The sequence below is a fragment of the Fundulus heteroclitus genome, chromosome 22 (assembly GCF_011125445.2).
Source record: "Fundulus heteroclitus isolate FHET01 chromosome 22, MU-UCD_Fhet_4.1, whole genome shotgun sequence".
NCBI classification, from domain to species: domain Eukaryota; kingdom Metazoa; phylum Chordata; class Actinopteri; order Cyprinodontiformes; family Fundulidae; genus Fundulus; species Fundulus heteroclitus.
In genome coordinates, this window is record NC_046382.1 from 18,630,018 (window position 1) to 18,649,670 (window position 19,653).

Here is a 19,653-nt window from a genome sequence, read left to right on the forward strand (position 1 = left end):
AACCACCAAGTTAAAAAACAATCGACCGGAAATGACACATCGGGGGATTTCCTGTGGGCAATGTTTACATTATCTTAAGTTTAATCCTAATGTTACACAAGTGCCATGAAATCAACATTAATGTTCCATATTAATGCTGTAATAACGCTCATAGCATTATTGAACGATGGGAGAGTGAAACAAAAACAACCGTTGTGTTTAAAACAAACTAGTTGCATTGACCCGGTGGTAGCACTAATGTTGGGAAGTTAATAGTGCTATGCTAGCGGTTATTTCTGCAGTAATTTAAAAAGACTTTTAGGCCATATTTTGTAGTAATGAGTGGACCGGACAACACAAACATTAATATCCCATTGGTGTATAAATCCTTCTGGAAATAAAGGTTTATATACTCGCCTCTCCCCATTGATCGTCACCATTTCTTGCGATCCACAATAAACTAAACTCGACTTCCTACAATAACCACCTACCTCCTGCCCCCATCCCACCATGGAAGCCCCTCCTGAGCCTAGAAGCAACTTATATTTTGAAATAATATAAAAATACAAAGATTAAAAAAAAAGAAAATGCACTTTTCATCTGCGCAAAACAGTGCATTTATACCACACTCACCCCACCTTGATTGTTGGTACAATGGTTTGGTCATGAGTGGTGAAGAAATCTTTATTCTAGGACACAGACTTGTAAGTTGTGTTGAGAGACACTACAATAAGTCAATGTTTCTGAAGAATTTTATTGTTTGATTTAGAAGGGGGGGCTGCACAGTGGTGCTTATTGTAGGAAGTCGACACTGTTGCCTTGCAGCAAGAAGGTCCAGGGTTCAAGTCCACCCTGGGTCTTTCTGCATGAGTTCTGCAGGTTCTCCCTGTGCATGCGTGGGTTCTCTCCGGGTGCTCCAGCTTCCTCCCACATAACTGTGAAGTTGGCCTCTCAAAATTCTCCTTAGGTGTGAGTGTGTGTGAATGGATGTTAGTCCTGTTTGTCTCTGTGTTGCCCTGCAACAGACTGGCAACCTGTCCAGGGTGTACCCCGCCTCTTGCCCATTGACATCTGGAGATAGGCACCAGCACCCTCGTGACCCCAGCAGGGATAAGTGTGATGGAAGATGGAAGATTTAGAGGGGTGATTCATTGCACTACTTCTTCTGCTCGTAAACATACTCTCATTTAGAACTTTATATCGTTTTAAAGATGTCGTAGCAGAGATTAGATCAGTGACATTCATTTAATGAGCACAGGAATCTATGACTGCAAGCCAAACTTCAAATTAAACCACCTTCATCGTCTTCGTTAAAAGGACTGGTACTTAATAGTCCATTTAATGAGGAAACTACACCCATATTTCATTGAACAAATTAACCACCTTTATATATTGGCAATGGCTACTGACTGAGGTTCAACTCCCTGCCCTATTTCAGAACTATGTAGTTTTAAGTGGATAATGAGAGAATAGACACTTAAGATATCTTAGTCCAGCACCCTTGCAAGCTGAACAGACGAGTTTAGTGGAAATAGGTGCAGTTCTTGCAAAAATAATCCTGACATTCTACATTGTTTTACAATTGTAAACGCCTGCAGAGTTTAAGCAGGTTAACTGCCTCACAGTTACAGAAGTTTAGCCAGTCAATATGCATAAAAAGCAATTGAAGCACAGTATAGGTTTATAGGATAGTTATTCATAATAAAACTAAAACTAACATGATTTGATAAACAACAGATGGAATAAATAGTAATCATGTCAATCAATGTTAGCTATGTTAGCTATGTGGTGATTGACACTTGCTCTTTGTTATATTACGTGCTGGAACTCCCAGCTAAGGGCTAAAAGACCTTTGGAGCCCTTTAGCATTCTTTACTTTGTTGCACTCACCCAAACCAAACAGGTTTATGGACAACTGGTTATGTATCTGCGTGAACTGCTTGAGGCCAACATGGTAAAATAAATCCTCTTTTGACCTGCCAGAACAAAAATAACGCCTTCCCTTCAGGAAACTGGAAATAATATATAAGATGTAAGACTTATGATTAATGCATTGAACAATAAATAAATTGTGCTTGCAATCAGGTTAAAATTTTCCACTTTCAGGCTTAAGTGAAAGAAATTGTTGATTTTATTGTGTGCGTGTGTGTGTCTTTGGTGAGACCTTTTGTTGTTTTAGTCAGTCAGTGGTTACCAGATGCATTTATATTTGCTTGATGCCAGAAGAATTATATTTATTTGGGGAGATCTTTTTTCTTCTTCTAATTAAGCAGTTCATGTATGTGTTCTTAGTATTTGGTTGAATTCTTTAAACTGTACCACTTGGTTGAAACATTTTGTTATCCTTCTAAAGGCTTCTCACCATTTTGGTGTAACTGAGACTTGTTAGAAGCCTTGCACACACACACCCCTTTTCAGCTATGCCTGCAAATTTTCTATGAGAATAAGCTCAGGGCTTTGTGAGGGCCACTCCTCATCGTTGACATTGTTGTCCTTAAGTCAGTTTGACAATAGTTTGGGGGCATGATTCTGGTCATTGTCCATTTAAAGGATCCATGTGCATCCAAGCTTTAACTTTTATTATTATATATTATTTTCTTGTGATTCCTATTTTACGAAGTGCACACGTACCTTCCACAGCATACTTCCCCCAGAAAATGATGCTGCCATTACTCTACGTCACTGCTGGGAAGGTATTTTAAGGCTTGCAAACTTCTTCCTTTTTCTCCAAATGTAACAATGGTCATTACGGCCATACACTGCGATTTTTGCTTCATCAGATTAGAAAACATGTCTCAAAGATGTGAAGTCCTTGTTTATGAGTGTACTTGCAAACTGTGATGGGACATTCTACTTTGCAGAAGTAACAGCTTTTTCCTCTCTCAGTGGGTTTTCAGCAAATATCGGTACAGGACTCATTCCACTATGGAGAATGACCCATCCTCACGACCTTCTACAGAAGCACCATAGAGAGCATTCTGACCAGCTGTCTCTCTGTGTGGTGTGGAGGCTGCTGCGCCTCCGACTGAAAGAACGTGAGGAGGGTGGTGAGGACAGCAGAGAGGATTATCGGGGCTCCTCTTCCCTCCATTAAGGACATTTCATCTCAGCGCTGTGTGTCCCGAGCCCGTAACATCATCAGAGACCCCTCACACCCCCACCATGGACTGTTCTCCCTGCTGCTCTCTGGAAAGAGGTTCCGTAGTATCCGCTGCAGGTCTGCAAAAGCTTTTTCCCTGCTGCCATCATACTGTTGAACTCTAAACTGGACTCTGCATTACATCTGCATCTTTATTTAGCACTACCAACGTTGCTGAACTTTTATTATCCATTTAAATAGTACACAACCCAACATTTACTGCATTTTTGCACATATTATTAGCACTGCACGATACTTTTGCATACAAATGCCTTTTTGCACCATTATTTTTGCACATAAACAATGGTCGAACATTCTCTGCACACTGTTCTTGCACACTGTTTTTCTCCTGCACTGTTACATCTGATCACTGCTGCACTTTATATTGTATTGTAGTGCTGCCTTATTCCACCTGAAATCCCATTACACTGTCGTAAGCTGTATGCAACGAAATTTGGTTCTGTATGCACTCTGTACATACAAAATGACAATAAGGTTGACTAAGTCTAAGTCTATCCACTTGCTGGTTCCTCTTGTCTGTTCAACTCACTGTGGTAGAGATGGATTTTACAGGGCGACCTAAGATGCTGTATGTAATGGGGAAAGCCGAAGAACTGCGCCGGAGCCACTAGGTCCACCAGTTCCTCCAGAGAGTATCCGGTTTGGCAAGTACCACTAACCCGTAGCTGCATCTGAATGACAGTAGCTTTCAGTGGTATGTCCGTCATTCCTGGCCCCCGCATGAGGAGCTGCTGTCCCGCATCAGGGGATGGATCTTCCTCCGGGAAATACAAACTACAGGCATCTTTGGTCAGGAACTCCATCATTGCCCTACTGCCTTAAATATGTAATACATAAAAAACATTTTTGTACTGAATAAATGACCAAGGAGCAACCCTTAACATAACACAAACTGACAAAAAAGTTCTGATTTTTTAACTTAAGCAAAATTTTGCTTTGCTCTATTCGAGGTTTTGCTTCGATCTATGCGTGCATCTACTGCACTGTTTGCAGTTATGCTTTGCTCTGTTTGCCCAATTTGTGCTTCTCATTAATACGCTCCTGAATGCACCTTTACACAGGTATAACATGTAAGTCACTCACTCCAAATGTCTCATTTGGATTTGGCGTGAAGGTACCTTTAAGAAAGGTAGAGAGGCCTCAGATCTTCTATACACTGTGAGTCTAATGTGGAGAAAGCAATTTCTTCTGCTATCATCTGTTGGAGTAGCAGCATCAGATCCAGTGACTTAAAAAAGCTCAACAAGCTGATAAAGGAAACACAACAATTTAAATGGACTGGCTTTATGTGGCACCTTCCTAGTCATACCGACCCTGCAAAGCTCTTTACACCCGAGCCACATTCACCCAATCACACACTGCAAACTTTAAAGGGAAACTGTAAAGGCAACATTGGGTTAAATGACTTAACCAGGAACACATCAACATGTGACAAGAGGGAGCTAGAATCAAACACACAACCTTCCATTTGCATGGCAACTACAGTTGCCATGCAACTGGTCTCTATTCAGTGACTATGTCAAATTGAACACCTTATATAGATACATTATTGTGTTGGGTTTTGACTCAATATGTGTTGATATTAACAAATCTGTTTTAAGACTGTACTCTACCCACTGACTCACCATCACCCACTGTCCGTGGGACTGCTCTGAAACCCATGGAGACAACTGTGCAAAGAGGGGTTCATAAGATGAAGAATATCACAGACAGCCCTGAGCATCCTCATCAGCTTGTCGAACAACAGCAGGACGTCTTCAGTCAGAAGCTTCTCCAGATCTGCTGTAAAACAGGCCACTGCAGGAGATCCTTCCTGCCCACAACCAGCAGCAGCTTCAACAACTCTGAAGAAACTTGGACAACATGAGTTACATCAGCTTTTGATTTCCCTTTAGGATTAATAAAGTAGTTTTGAATTTAATTGAATTACATTTGCCTATTTTGTTACATTCCAACCAGTAATTTAGAAGTTTTTTATCTTTCTTTTTTGTTCAATCTGTACAAAATAGCCTAAGTTGGTGAAGTGAAATGAGTAAGAAATATATATATATATATATATATATATATATATTTTTTTTTATTATTATTTTTTTATTTTTTATATATATATATATATATATATATATATATATATATATATATATATATATATATATATATATAAGGAGAATAAAACAAAAACTGGCATCTGCATTTATATCCACACTCTTTGCTATGACGCCCCAAAAAAGTTCTGGTGTAATTAATTCTCTTCAAAAGTCACACCATAAGGGAAATGAAGTCCACCTGTGAGCAATCTAAGTGTCAAATGATCTGTCAGCATAAACACTTTCATATCCACTTGGCTGTGTCCAGGTGTGTGTGTGTGTGTGTGTGTTATTGTACTTGCAGCTGAGCAAGTACATCATCTTTTGCTCATTTTACTAGTAAAGTGAGGACCTTTTCCTCACTTTTTTCTGGGCTAGGGGTTAGGTTTAGCACTAAAGTGTCAGTTAGGTTTAGGTTAGGGTTGGTGTTAGGTATATACTGGTAAAAGTTAGGGTTAGGGTCAGGCCCACTGCCCACTCACAGATGAATATTGCACCTGTACACATCTGGAAATTGCCACCCAGGGTGAACCAGGCTTGAGGGGCTCTGCAATTGATGATGTCTTGACTGATTCCTTAAACATTTTCCGCGATGTCACACAACAAAACAACATGTTAGAGGTATGCCTTAAATTACATCTGTAAGTGTGCCTCTATTTGACTCAGACCTTCTCAATCAACCAATCAGAAGCTTACAGAATCATGACGACACAATTTTGGGTTTCCCAAGTTGTTCAAAGGCACAGTTATTGTTTTAAAGGTGTTGTAGAAGAGAGTCAGTGGGGATAACAAATACTGTGTGACAGACAGACAGACAAAATCCCAATTGAAATAGTATCCCTTGGAGGAAGTGAAAGTTTATTTTCTGTGACTCACAAAGTCCTGGTTGCCTAGTTCCTATTTCCCTCCCTCTTATCTCTTTTTATCTTTATCTCTATATAATGGCTGCAGTATCTCAATGTAACTCAGTTTGATTTAGGATTTAGGATGCCTTTGATCTATTACATTTCCACACACAGGACATCTTAAGAAAAAGATAAAATAAAAGAATATATATATATATATATAAGCAAGTCATATAAAATTTGTCTCTGACTCCAGCCTACATATATATATATATATATATATATATATATATATATATATATATATATATATATATATATATATATATATATATATATATATATATATATATATATATATGTAGGCTGGAGTCAGAGACAAATTTTATATGTTGAAACAAATTATCCCAATCTCCAGTTTTTCAGTGTTTCATTTGTTTTTGTTTTTTTGATCCTGACACTTTCCTGACACTTTCCTTTAAATTCGATTAATTTAATTGTATTTACTGTAACTGGCGAGGCTACTTTTCTTTTGTTTCTTTTCTCAAGTCGATACAAGAGGAAGCAAAAGTGCTCACGTCACAAACTCGCACACGTGTCGCTGCCTTCACGGGCACATTAAAGCTCGGAAATACGATACACTGTCGATGGAGGCGAATTTAAGGAGACGCGTTTGAAAGCTGCGAAACGTCAAAATCATTTTTACGGATAAGTAAATGACGCGCGGTACACATTGCCACCGTGGGCAACGTTTACGCGAGATGTGCCGCGGGTGACGACAGAGGCGTTGGAGACGTACGACGGTACGTGATGGTATCACCAGACCAAGTAGGTTCCGCGGAGGGGCGGCGAGCAATCATAGTCATTTGAGCTTTGTCTCTTAGCAACATCTCCGTCTCTCCAGCAGGACAGAATTACTTTTCTATATTAAATCCTCACCGAGGTGCTTCAGCCACCGGTTAACAATGCTCCAGTCTCTAGCCAGCAACTCCTGTGTGCGTTTGATACAGAATCACAAATCGACGTGGTATTTCGTCTCTCTGATCCTGGGCTACCTTCTTTATCTCATATTCGGCGCCGTCGTCTTCTCGTCGGTCGAGCTGCCCTACGAGGACCAACTGCGTCAGGAGCTGCGGGCCGTCAAGAAGCAGTTCCTCGTGGAAAACGAGTGTCTGTCCGAGGAGCGACTGGAGCGCTTTTTAAAGAAAGCCCTGGAGGCCAGTAATTACGGGGTTTCGATTCTGAACAACGCCTCGGCCAACTGGAACTGGGACTTCACCTCGTCGCTGTTTTTCGCCAGCACGGTGCTGTCCACCACAGGTAGGTCACCGCCGTGTGATGCTGCCGCTGGCCGCCGCGAGCCAGCCGGCCGGCCGCGCTGCAGCCTACGATGCGGAACCATCCTCACAACGTATGTGTCTGTTTACCTTGCAGCACGGCATACGAAAACCCCTAAAGTAACGCCGCATTCATAACAATCATAAGACAGAACAGAAGCACCATACCAAAACGCATTTAAATGACCATTAATGTGTCATCTTTATTCAGATTTTGTAGCAATTTTACAAAGCAGAAAGCACATTTAAGGCAACAGCAGGCCCACGTTGCCTTGACGGTCACCCATCTTTACCAAATCCTTAGTAATTACATTTCATATTTAAGCTGCTAGAGACGCCTATGGCGCACTTACATGCCTATGCATTGCACAGAGCCTCAGACACTGTAACCACATGGCAGCCGCGGTTATCTCAGGTTGCAACATACATCAACCTGATGATAATAATTACCTTAGCAGACGTCTACGTGGAACTCAAGAAGAAGGTCTTCCTTCTTTTTTTTTTAACCTTCATCTTATATATGTTACGGGGGATTAAATGCTGCTGTTTGACTTGTCATTTTTGCTTTGCGGTTTCATTGCTAAATGCATGCTGCAGTTCCAGAAAGCCCTATACCTACAGCATAATTCTGTATTTTTTTTATTAATTTATTTCGTCCTTACTGGAGGTTTAGCGCTGTATGCAAGAAACAAGAGTCATGCTACTACAGGAACTTTTTTTTTCTCTCTCAGTAGGGTTAGGATATTTTACAATCTGCACTTTGCAAGAACATTCTTCACTCCCATTACAACATGTCTGACCTCAAAAGGGCATCAACCTAATCCTATAATAACTCTAAAGTTCATATACCAACTGCTTTTTTTTTTTTTTTTTTTTTTTACATATATATAACCGTGTAACTCATAGCATGAGCTGCAAACTTACACCTTGAGCAAGAAAAATACCACATTTTCGTTGTCTTATAATATTTACACACTTTGAAAGGAAAAATATACAAAACATTCTAATTGTTTTTACTTTAAACAGAAAAAACAACAACAGCAATCAGCCCTAACGCAACTAAGATAATACAGACACGAGAAATAAGCGCTATAGTAAAACACATTTAAATGCGGTAAATAAAGCTAAACAGACACATTTTTTGTCTTTCTGATGGAAGTATAATTCAGACAAACGATATCATCAGCCGCGGTGCACAGCAACACGTGGGGGAGGGGCTGGCTCGGTATTACCCCCATTGCTTCTGGCAGCCAGAAACAAAACTTTGCTTTCTTCTGCGTGTCATTAATTGGACTTTAAAGCGTATCATTGTTAAAACTGAAACTTTCTTAAACCTTGCTTGTAGAACACCTCTGTTCGAGGTTGAATGAATGCCCAAAGGAAGCTGGAAAAAAAAAAGAAAAGAAGAAAGGCTAGACAAAAATATATTCTGCTACAGGGAACTTTGAAATCCTAATAAAGTAGGCAGCAACAATGCGATTAAAAATGAGGAGGATGGCGTTAAAGGTGTCCCACGTTTATGTCTACCTGGGAACTTCCTGGTTCTGGCTTCTTTGCGCAGAACAAACATCAGTGCAGCTGTTCGCCAGACTGACCTTTAAAAGCAGACAGGCTTGATGGAAGTGATTCTTCTCTTAGAGGAAGATAATAACTCACTGGGAATTTTTTTAAAACCACCAATAAATATATATATATATATATATATATATATATATATATATATATATATATATATATATATATATATATATATATATATATATATATATGTATGTATATATGTGTGTGTGTAAATAACTAGCTTGGTTTAGTACCCTGTTTCCTTCTGAAATGTAAAAGCCCAGTAATAGCAGCCCTGCAGGTAAAAATGCGGGTAAACATGGCTATTCTGTGACAGGTTAGTCCAGACGGCGAGATTCTCTGCTTCACCTCTGAGGATCTTAGACTACCGGAGCAAAAGGCTGACATTCCTACCAGGCAGGAGTTCAAACTGTTTAGCCCAGAAGGAAAATTCAGCGAAAAATCAAGCAGCGAAGGAGGCAAACCTGAAGGTCCGCGAGGGGAACTGAAAATTTCTAAAGATGCTTGATTCCCGCCCTGTGGCTGAAACCTGTTTGAGGCGAGGGGGAGTTTCTGCTGACAAATAGAGAAGCGCTCAGAGAAAAGAGGAGTGAAACCTGCAGAAACACACCCAGAGACACCTGAGGGCCCCGTTAGTGCATCGCTGTTTTTTTTTTTTTTTACCAGCTGCCCATTGTAGGCCGTGGGCCAGAATCTGTACGGTGACTTTTCGTATGAACTGTCAGGGGGCAACTTTCTTGCACCGGGATAAGTTGCTACACATAGCAGTGATCTCAAAACACCAATGTTCCCACGTTTTCACTTGCACATTAAGAAGTTATAGCCGATAAAAAATCTAAACTGTGGCGCTCCAGTCCAATAAGTCACGTGATTCGATTTTTGCTGCTCAGCCAATCCGATCGCTGTATTGTCAGCTGAGCGAGTTTACCACGTCATCATGGCTGCGCCCGTAAGATGGTTGTTTCTGTTGTGTCTGTTTCCAGACGAAGAAAGCCCAATAATAGCATTTTGTGGCGCCACCTGGCAGAGATCTTGATGGCAAGAAAAAAATAAATAGCCCAGACCATCCATCCATTCATCCATCCATCCATCCATTTTCTAACACGCTTATCCCTGCGTTCGCGAGGTGCCGGTCCCTATCTCCAGCTGTCAATGGGCGAGAGGCGTTGTATAAACTGGACAGGTCACCAGTCCATCGCAGGGCAGAAATAGTCCAGACTTTTGCCCAATTTACTGTGATATCACCAAGACCTGCTGCGCTAGGATAGCACAGGTGTCGTTGTGCCAAACGACTTATCCCCGCCAGAATTTGTATTCCCTGCACCAAGAGCGCATTCAGCTGGAAGAATGAATCTAGTCAACTCCGCCTCATTTCCAACCTATTAGGCGTGGAAATGAGGATGTTTTACTTTTCTTAACGAAATATAGCAATGGTGTCGTTACATTATCGTTCATCCATCCATCCAGTATAATACGTTATGAGAAAGAAAACGGTCATTTCCAGATGTGTCACGAAAATATTAGCTTTATGTTATTAGATTGTCGAATGTCTGTCTGCTGAAACCAAAATCCACCTTCCTAAGTCCATCACAGCTGTCTGCTGGTTCTCTTTTTTTCTTTTTTGGTAGCTAAACCCGCATGAATAGATTATATAAAGCGGATTTCACGTGTGATCAAATGAACACTGAATAAAGGCACAGCCAAAATTATCAGATTTAATAAGATTTTAATTCAACCAAGAACCTTATCGAGATATTAACCGTATTAAGAAAACGAGATATGTCTCTTTTAAAAATAGAACAACGTATTAGGAGTTTAAAAAAAATAAATTTCATTTTACTAGAATGTGATGTTTAAAATATTTAGACTTCACAAAGCTGGAGGTTAAAACTTTTATTGATTTCAAAAATACAATACAAAATTCTACAAATTCCGAAGGGGATAACTCGTTTGGCACAACGAGTTTATACAACGCGTCTCACCCATTGACAGCTGGAGCTCGGCACCAGCACCTCGCAAACCCAGCGGGGATAAGCGTGTTAGAAAATGGATGGATGGATGGATGGATGGACAGATGGTCTGGGCTATTTATTTTTTTCTTGCCATCAAGATCTCTGCCAGCTGGCGCCAGAAAATGCTATTATTGGGCTTTCTTCATCTGGAAACAAATGCATACAAACATCTTACGAGCGCAGCCATGATGAACTGATGAACGCGCACAGCTGACAATACAGCGATCTGATTGGCTGAGCAGCAAAAATCGAATCACGTGACCTCTTGGACCGGAGCGCCACAGTTTAGATTTTTTATCGGCTATAACTTATTAATGTGCAAGCGAAAACGTGGGAACATTGGTGTTTTGAGATCACTGCTATGTGTAGCAACTTATCCTGGTGGAAGAAAGTTGCCCCCTGACAGTTCATACGAAACTTCTTAAGGAAGCGTCCTACAGATTCTGGCCCACGGCCTAATTGAGAGCGTATTCAAACGAATTGCGCCCCGCCTCTTTCCCAAATGCTGCTCAGGGAAATCACACGTCAGAGCTGACAGATTGTCGTTTTTTTTTTTTTTTTGTCTGTCTCCAACAGGATACGGTCACACGGCACCGCTCTCAGACGGCGGCAAGGCCTTCTGCATCATCTACTCCATGATCGGCATCCCCTTCACCCTCCTCTTCCTCACCGCCGTGGTCCAACGGATCATGGTGTTCAGCACGCGGCGGCCCGTCACGTACGTGCACACGCGCTGGGGCCTGTCCAAGCAGCTGGTGGCCATCGTCCACGCCACCCTGCTGGGCTTGCTGGCCGTCTCGTGCTTCTTCCTCATCCCGGCCGCCATCTTCTCGGCGCTGGAGGAGAACTGGAACTTTCTGGAGTCCTTCTACTTCTGCTTCATTTCGCTCAGCACCATCGGCCTCGGGGACTACGTACCCGGAGAGGCGGCCAATCAGAAGTTCAGGGAGCTGTACAAAGTGGGCATCACCGGTGAGTGCCGAGGAGATGCCGCCATTACAGGGCGGTGGGTGGAAGCTCTAGTTTCCCTCTGTTGTACCGTGATTATTACGGTACTTTTTTACTAGTACCTTTAGTTGTAAAGGTGTCACGACGTATTGTTGTTCACATTGGTATCTCTACATGAAGGTAGCGCTTGTATTCATCTCGGGGACGTATGATGGAGGATAAACCCTGGAGGAGCAGCGGTTGGGAAGCAAGATCTGTTTTATTTGTTTTTCCTTTTAAAGATAGTTTTGTTGATTTATTGGTCTACTTTGCGACAAAATAATCATGATTATTACACAAAGACCAACAGAACACCCAACAGAACCAACAGAACACTGTTTTAAATAGGATTATTAGGTGTTTGGGGTTTTCTAGCTTTGACTTTGTGAAACTAACCTCTGGCTTTTACAGCACCCTTGCATGCAGTAGCTTTCAAAAGTGTACACACCCCTATTAAAATCCTGTGTTTCCATGATGTGGAAAAAAATCATATATATATATAATTATTCCTTTATTTAACCAGGAAAAGTAGTAATGGTAATAATATATATATATATATATATATATATATATATATATATATATATATACTAATAATAATAATAATAATAATAATAAATATATATATATATATATATAATAATAATCTATATATATATATATATATCTATATATCTATATCTCTATATATATATATATATATATATATATATATATATATATATATACGTGGGCCTCATCAGTTTAAGTAAAAAACTAAATAAAGTCTCTATCATCCTACATTTGAACAGGTGATATTTGCTCACTCCAAAGCCCAAAGCTGTGACTGTCCCTCCTGTCAGCCAATCATCTGCTGGCTACACAGATCGTCTGTCAGATTTACTTCAGCCAGGTCGTTGTAAAACTTTGATTTTCCTCTGATGAAGTCATTCCTCTGTTGATTCGCATGCATAGGCCTGCTTGTATTTACGAGGATGCTTAACATTCAGCTTGTAAGGAACTGTTCACGCGTTCATCCACCTTGATGATAACAGTTGTACTCCCACGTCATGATGCTGCCACCGCCATGCTTCACTGTGGGGGTGAGATTCTTTTTGTTACGTTCGGCGGCCTTTTCAAGTCTGATTTTATCAGACCATAACACATCGCTCCACAGGTTTTTAGAAAACTTGACAGGTCAGGGTGTTTTAGGTGGAATAACAGGCTTTTGTCTTCCAACTCTAATTCTTAGAGTCTTCCAACTCTAATTCTTAGAGTTGGAAGACCAGAAATACATGCAGATGCTTCATTGTCACTGCCAGCCTTCCTGCCGCCTCCTGAGGCTTTTTTTTAACCAATTATGGAGAAACGGCTTTGTTTCATGATCTCTCTTGTTATTGATCACGCTTCACTGTGCCATGGTAGTATAAGTCTAATACTGAAGGATTTTCCCCCCAGCTCTTCTCTTGACTGATTTTATACAACATACTTTTGTCTTTGGATCATTTAACTCAACCGGCTTCAGTTAAAGGATACAAAATGTCAGGAAAAAATATTACTAGAGCAGCTGAGCATTATTAACATGTAATAGTAAATGATGGTCGATGTTAACTATAGTGGAACGGTGTGCACGTTTATGCCTTTTTTTTTTTTTATTCTAACAGAGTTATATGTTTGTCAGTTGAATTGCCAAGGATATTTGTCGTTTTATATTTGAAAAATCAGAAAGATTTTATCATGGTTTTATCGTTACTTCACAATAACACGGTGGTGTGCACATTTCTTCAGAGATAATGAAAGTACGATACTCAAGCTGGAGTTTTTCTTCCAAATCTTCTAAACCCTGAAAACAAGCCCGTATTTCCTTTAGTTAACATCCAGCAACGGCCTGGTGACATCAACTAAAGGTCAATTGTGGAAAATGGTTATGCTCCTGACACAGTAAATGTGCAGTAAGTGTGGTAACTAATTATTAGGGTAACACCAGATGAAAAACTACTTGACATTGTAAGGGAGGTCATTTTCAGCTGACATCAGCTTGTTAAACCTGAAATACACTGGAAGGAGAAGAGCAAAAATTATAAAGTTCACTAGAAAACCACTGCTGCTGAATTCTTTATCAAAATAACCTGGAGCATATGTTTTAGATAGCATGACTATCACTGTAATATTCATATAATTTTTTTTCACAGCAGTAGGAATAATCGTTGCTTTTTGTTTTTAAACAAAAGCAGTTTGATGATGTTTTACTGTATTTTTCAAACCATAAGGGGCACCGGATTATAAGGAGCATTCAATATTCTTCTAAAATGTGTAATATCACTCCGCACTGCATTAAGGGAACTAAAAGTAAGTCAACTTTTCTTGAAATGAGTGTATTTTTCCTTGATTTGAGCTGGTAAATAAGACTGTTTGCCAATGGAAAAAGGTTTCTGCAATTAAAATAAGAACAATTCACCTCCGTCATCTTATTTCAAGTGCAGCATATCAAATTCTCTTATTTTAGGGGTAACAATACTCATTCCATTGGCTAATAATTTAGCTGCTCAAATCAAGGAGAAATACACTCATTTCAAGAAAATTTAGCTTACTTGTAGTTCCCTTTTTGCGGTGCGCTCCTCCGCATACACAACTCTTTACTGAGAGGGAGAGCCATCTGTCTCAGGAGGACAGCGTAGGTGGACGACACAACCCTGTTGCTAACATAAGGCCAAAATAAACGTAACCTTTATATTGAATCAAGTTACTTGGTTTATTGTTGCTAGCACGTACTCCAAGTGCAGGCTGCCTTACATGAATGCACTTCTAGTTTAGACGTTACAGTCAGGCAGTCTTGTAGACGGCTCAGGGGTCTGATCAGGTAGTGACACAGTGTACCTTTATCCGAATATCCATTGAGCGGAGCGCTTTGTTGCTTACTAAAGTCATACTTACACATTTTAACAGATTGTTGAGCGCATTGTACCACATAAAGTTGGTCAGTAAGCACAACGGTAATCACATATATAATGTGCACTGGGTTATAAGGCGCAACATCAGTTTTTGAGAAAATTTAAGGGTTTTAATTGTGCCTTATAGTCCGAACAAATATGGTTATATATGAATTATGCCATAAATGCCATCTTGCACTGGAGACAAACTAAATGTAAGGAGAACGGCACATTTTGGTGCCACAGGATCCCACAGGGCATCGTTTGCATTGAGAATTTCATTTAAAAAGGAAGTCCAGCACAAAAATGTAACATTTTCCAATCATAGTTGACAGGGGCGGTTCTAGACAGGGGCCAACAGGGGCCCATGCCCCTGTAGAAATGGTTCTGGCCCCTGTTATGGCCCCTGTACTAGACTTAGACTTTCTTTATTGTCATTTTGTATACACAGAGTGCATACAGAACGAAATTTAGTTTTCACACAGCTCAGAAATACATACTAAAGACATGATAATAAATACACTTCTCATAATTATTTGCAATGGCAAAGAAACTATAACTGATTGGTCACTTTGACCAATATTATTTTTTACCTATACAGTTTTACTCTAAAAAGAATTTAGAACTTAAGATGTTTCACGTTTAGCTTATGAGCTGGGGGCAAAGTTTTAACTGCTAGATCAGGGGTCTTAAACCTGCAGTTCCAGAGCCACATATGGCTCACTTAATATTATTACATTATATTAATATATTATATTATTATTATATTTATTGTTTTTTAAGTTTTATGTTCTGTGCCCCTGTAAAAAAAACACTGGCCCCACCTTGGCCCCCCTGGTAAATTTGGTCTAGAACCGCCATTGATAGTTGATCAAAACTCCTGCTGGAACCCAGACGACTGCAGCTTTCAGTACAGCGCACGAGTCGTTGCTGAGGAAGCAGCATTTGACATTTCCCTCGTGTTTCCAACCATAACAAGACGGTGCTGCGCTCAAACTGGGCCATGGCCCACTGGGGGCATTGAGGCATTAGTCTTCATTTTCTGGGTGACTTGTGCAGCAAGCTGTCGGCGGCCCTGTTCGGGGCTAATAGCATCACGAACAAAGCTCAGTTTGAGAGCACAAGGGTCCCGACGAGCTGTGGGCGCGCGCCAATGCCAGAAGCCGCTGTTTGTAATGAGCAGTCTTCGACATGTGTGACGTGGGCGGCGCGCTGCAGCCAGAGAGGTGACGTCAGTCCGCGGGAACAATGCGTCGGTCTGTAGGAGGAGGAAAAGGCTCCAACAGAACGCACTTGTTTGCAAAAAAAAATAAAAATAACATGACTTGTAGAACTTCCCTTATGCAAACACGGCTCTGTAGGAAGTGACATCAGCGCGAGCATAAAGGGCGCTGGACTGGAGCAAGCCGTGGAGCTGCTTCATCACTGGCGTCCACGCAGCAGCACTGTGCTGTGCAGCACGGCCTCAAACAGGACAGCAAACTCCCGCTGGAACACGCTTGATGAAGATTGTGTCCGCCACAGCGACTGGCAGAATGCTCCTTCAAACTCTTGAGTTCAAGCCGTGGAAAAGTGCCATACATGTATTCAGCGTCTGGACACAGCTGGAAACAGACTTCCAGCTTATTGTCTGGAGTTGCTGTTTTTCCACACAGACACACCCTCTCCTCTTTGCTTCACGGGTAGCCAACTACTGCCCTCTAGTGTTAGTGAACAGGCAGCATTTTCTGACATGATACAGGAGCTAAACAAACCATACAGTCTCCACAATCTTTGAGTCTTTACAGTATCAGTTTATAAATATATGTCAGCTGTCAAGCTTGCTACACTAATTTAGATGGAAAAGTGAAGCTCAGGGATCTAGATTTAATAGACTTCAGTTGTTTATTTCTGTTAGTTTCTAAGATTTTGACATGCAGATATTCCTCAGACCCATTATAAAGCTTCTTAATTACAGAAATATTGTATTATGACCATGCTCTGGCTTACAGTCATTGGGAAGACTGCCGGCTCGGTCCTTCCACAGCCATCCCACACAGACCTGTCCAGGATGTGGGCTACAAGTTTCACGTCTTGGTTTTGGTCAACACCTGAGCCAGTAACAATGTCAGAAGCCTCCTACCTGGACCGAGGAGGGAAACAAACATATTTTCAGATGAAAGTAAATGCTGGATTTCACTTGGCAAAATGTAGCATCACAGAGTGCTGGAAGAGTGGAGAAGATCAGGGTCCAAGTCGCTCGAGGTCCTGTGTGAAATCTCCACACGCAGTCATCGTTTGGGAAGCCCTGTTATCTGTTGCAGCCGGCCCTGAGAGTTATGGGATTTTGCCACTATATCGGCGTTAAGATTTTAATCTCAATGGTGGTTTCACCTTAAATAAAGGTGAAACAAATAAGAGATGAAAGATGCCAGACCCAACAATGCCGACAAGCTGAGGAGCAACCTGGACTTCCTTAACACCTCACGAGTGCTGCAGGCTGACCTTCTCCATGCTGCACCTGCTTTATGCAGCCATTTATGCAAAAGAAGTTCTCTGTGCATACGGCGTACACTCCATGGATCTACCCTACAGCAATCTAATATTATTACTGTAGATTAAACAATATGGCCTTACGGTAGATTCAGATTTTCTGGAAAGATGCGCTTTAGGTTTCCATTAGTTTAAGCTAAAATTATTAAAAACTAATTACTGGAGAAACCCAACTTTTCAGTTTTGCAATTTATCGATGTGTAGTTGTATTCAGGCAGACATTAAGGTACTAGATCCTGCTCTAACACTTCCTCTAATTAGTTGTTTGTGTGCATCCCGTGATTGTTTCCTGTGTTTGCTGTCTCTCTCTGCAGTCTACCTCATTCTCGGTCTGATAGTCATGCTGGTGGTACTGGAGACCTTCTGCGAGCTGCAGCAGCTGAAGCAGCTCAGGAAGATGTTCTACCTGAAGAAGGAGAAGCCGCAGGACCGCCTCGCCATTTTGGAGCACGACCACCTCTCCTTCACCACCGTGTCCGACAACGCCGGCGCCAAGGGCGAGGACAAAACCAAGACGTTTATCAGCGTCCCGACTCTGGTCTCTCCCAACGACGATCCCATGATCCAGTAAAGACAACGGATACAGGAGGGGGGGAGGAAAGAAGGAAGGGATTAACTGGTAGCAGACGACAGGACAAGTAAAAACCAATCACAGCTTTGGGCAAGCTTTAGTCGGAGCTAAAATCGGTTAGGGCTACACAGATGAGGCAAAGAATCCCAGCTCCTGAACCGCAAAACTGACAATAGACAATAGTGTTAGGCAGCACAGACTTTATCTACATAATAAAAGAGAAATTAATATTTGAACAGCAGCTATAAATACAAAGTCGGCGATAGAAGGAAAAGTCCTCTGCTGTATTTATGACTCACAAAAGCTAAGCGCCTTTAAAAGCTACATTATTTATGGCACACTTAGGAATATTTGATGAGGTAATTCATCTCTTAAAACTAGCCGAAAGACGGGAGAACCTCCCGCCGCAAATTAGGACATAGGTACGTACGTATCTTTTAAATAGAGTCTTTAGACAGGTCTCTGTACATAATTGGGTGAATGTTTTAACTGTAGGGTACGAAGTCAAAGTGGAACTTTACCTGATGCCTAAAAAAAAAAAAAATCACCGATGTTGTGTTCATGGCCTGTTTTTTTTTTATTTTTATTTTCCATTTGGGGGATTTTTGATTTCTCTGACTGTAAGCGGCAGGAAAAGAGAACTTTACACATCTCTTATTGCTGTCAGTATTTAGTTAGTTATTGATTTTCATTTTAAAAGAGAAAAAAAAATGTGGGTTGCAGACTTGATTGAAAAAGTTACACGAGGATTCGTTTGTCAATTTTATCTCCAGTAACTTTTCTCTTGATCAACCGGTAGCTGAATACCTTTCCAAGCGCCATTTAGGGAGATGCTATGGAAGAATATTGTTTGTACGGCTCATGGTTTGCGCATTTTTGGGATCTTCTTTACAGCAGTGTTGCTTGTTTTAGTTGCTCATAGTTGTCGTTGTTAAGGGGAAAAACTCGCTTGCATTTGTGTAACTTCAACTCTGTTGGCAAAGTGGTCCACGTGTAAAAACGGTACAAGTTATTGATCCGCCTGAACGCTTTGATGCGCGCTGGATTAGGGCTGGAGGATATAGAAAAAAAGCATATCGATAAAATAGAAATCATACGGAACGATATCGCTAATTATAAAAAAAAAAATCTAAACATTTGTTTAAGCACAGCCCGGGCCATTTTATGCTGTTGCCTAATGATCTTTAGATAAAGAACAAACACTGAATTCAATCTCAATCAACTTTTTACCACGACTGCAAGTTTTTAAAAAAGAAAAAAGAGTGCATGCTCTCTGAACTCTTTGAAGGGGGCGGAGCTTGGGTACGGAGCGTTCCTGGGTCTGTGTTTGTGATTGGTTGGGAGGACGTAGTGACTATAGTATTAACCTAAATTATAGGCTGGAATTCAAAAGGAAGGAAAACTGTTCTTCTACTTAACTTTTTACTGACCTTTTTTCTTTTATTGCACCACTCCTCTGTCGATTGATATGTATTGTTATTGAATTATCGTACGCTGGATTATGAAATAAAGGGAGCCGAGGTTAGTCCAGCCTGCTGAGGGAACAGATGTTTTACTGTAATGAAGGAAGTTAGGGTTGCACATGAGCTGCGCGAGTCAGACACATTCCAAGATTCTGCTAAAAGGGAAATTAAACTGTAGAGTTTGCTGTAT

The 19,653-nt window shown here is 40.9% G+C and overlaps 1 protein-coding gene across 1 annotated transcript; it reads left to right on the plus strand.

Annotated features, from left to right (window-relative positions):
- Positions 1-6,865: 6,865 nt before the first annotated feature.
- Positions 6,866-18,699, plus strand: kcnk1b (potassium channel, subfamily K, member 1b). Its single transcript, XM_012859271.3, has 3 exons — positions 6,866-7,391; positions 11,578-11,973; positions 17,744-18,699. Exons 1-3 carry the CDS (start codon positions 7,037-7,039, stop codon positions 17,998-18,000), a joined length of 1,008 nt encoding a protein of 335 aa, XP_012714725.2. The 5' UTR covers positions 6,866-7,036; the 3' UTR covers positions 18,001-18,699.
- The last annotated feature ends 954 nt before the right edge of the window (positions 18,700-19,653 follow it).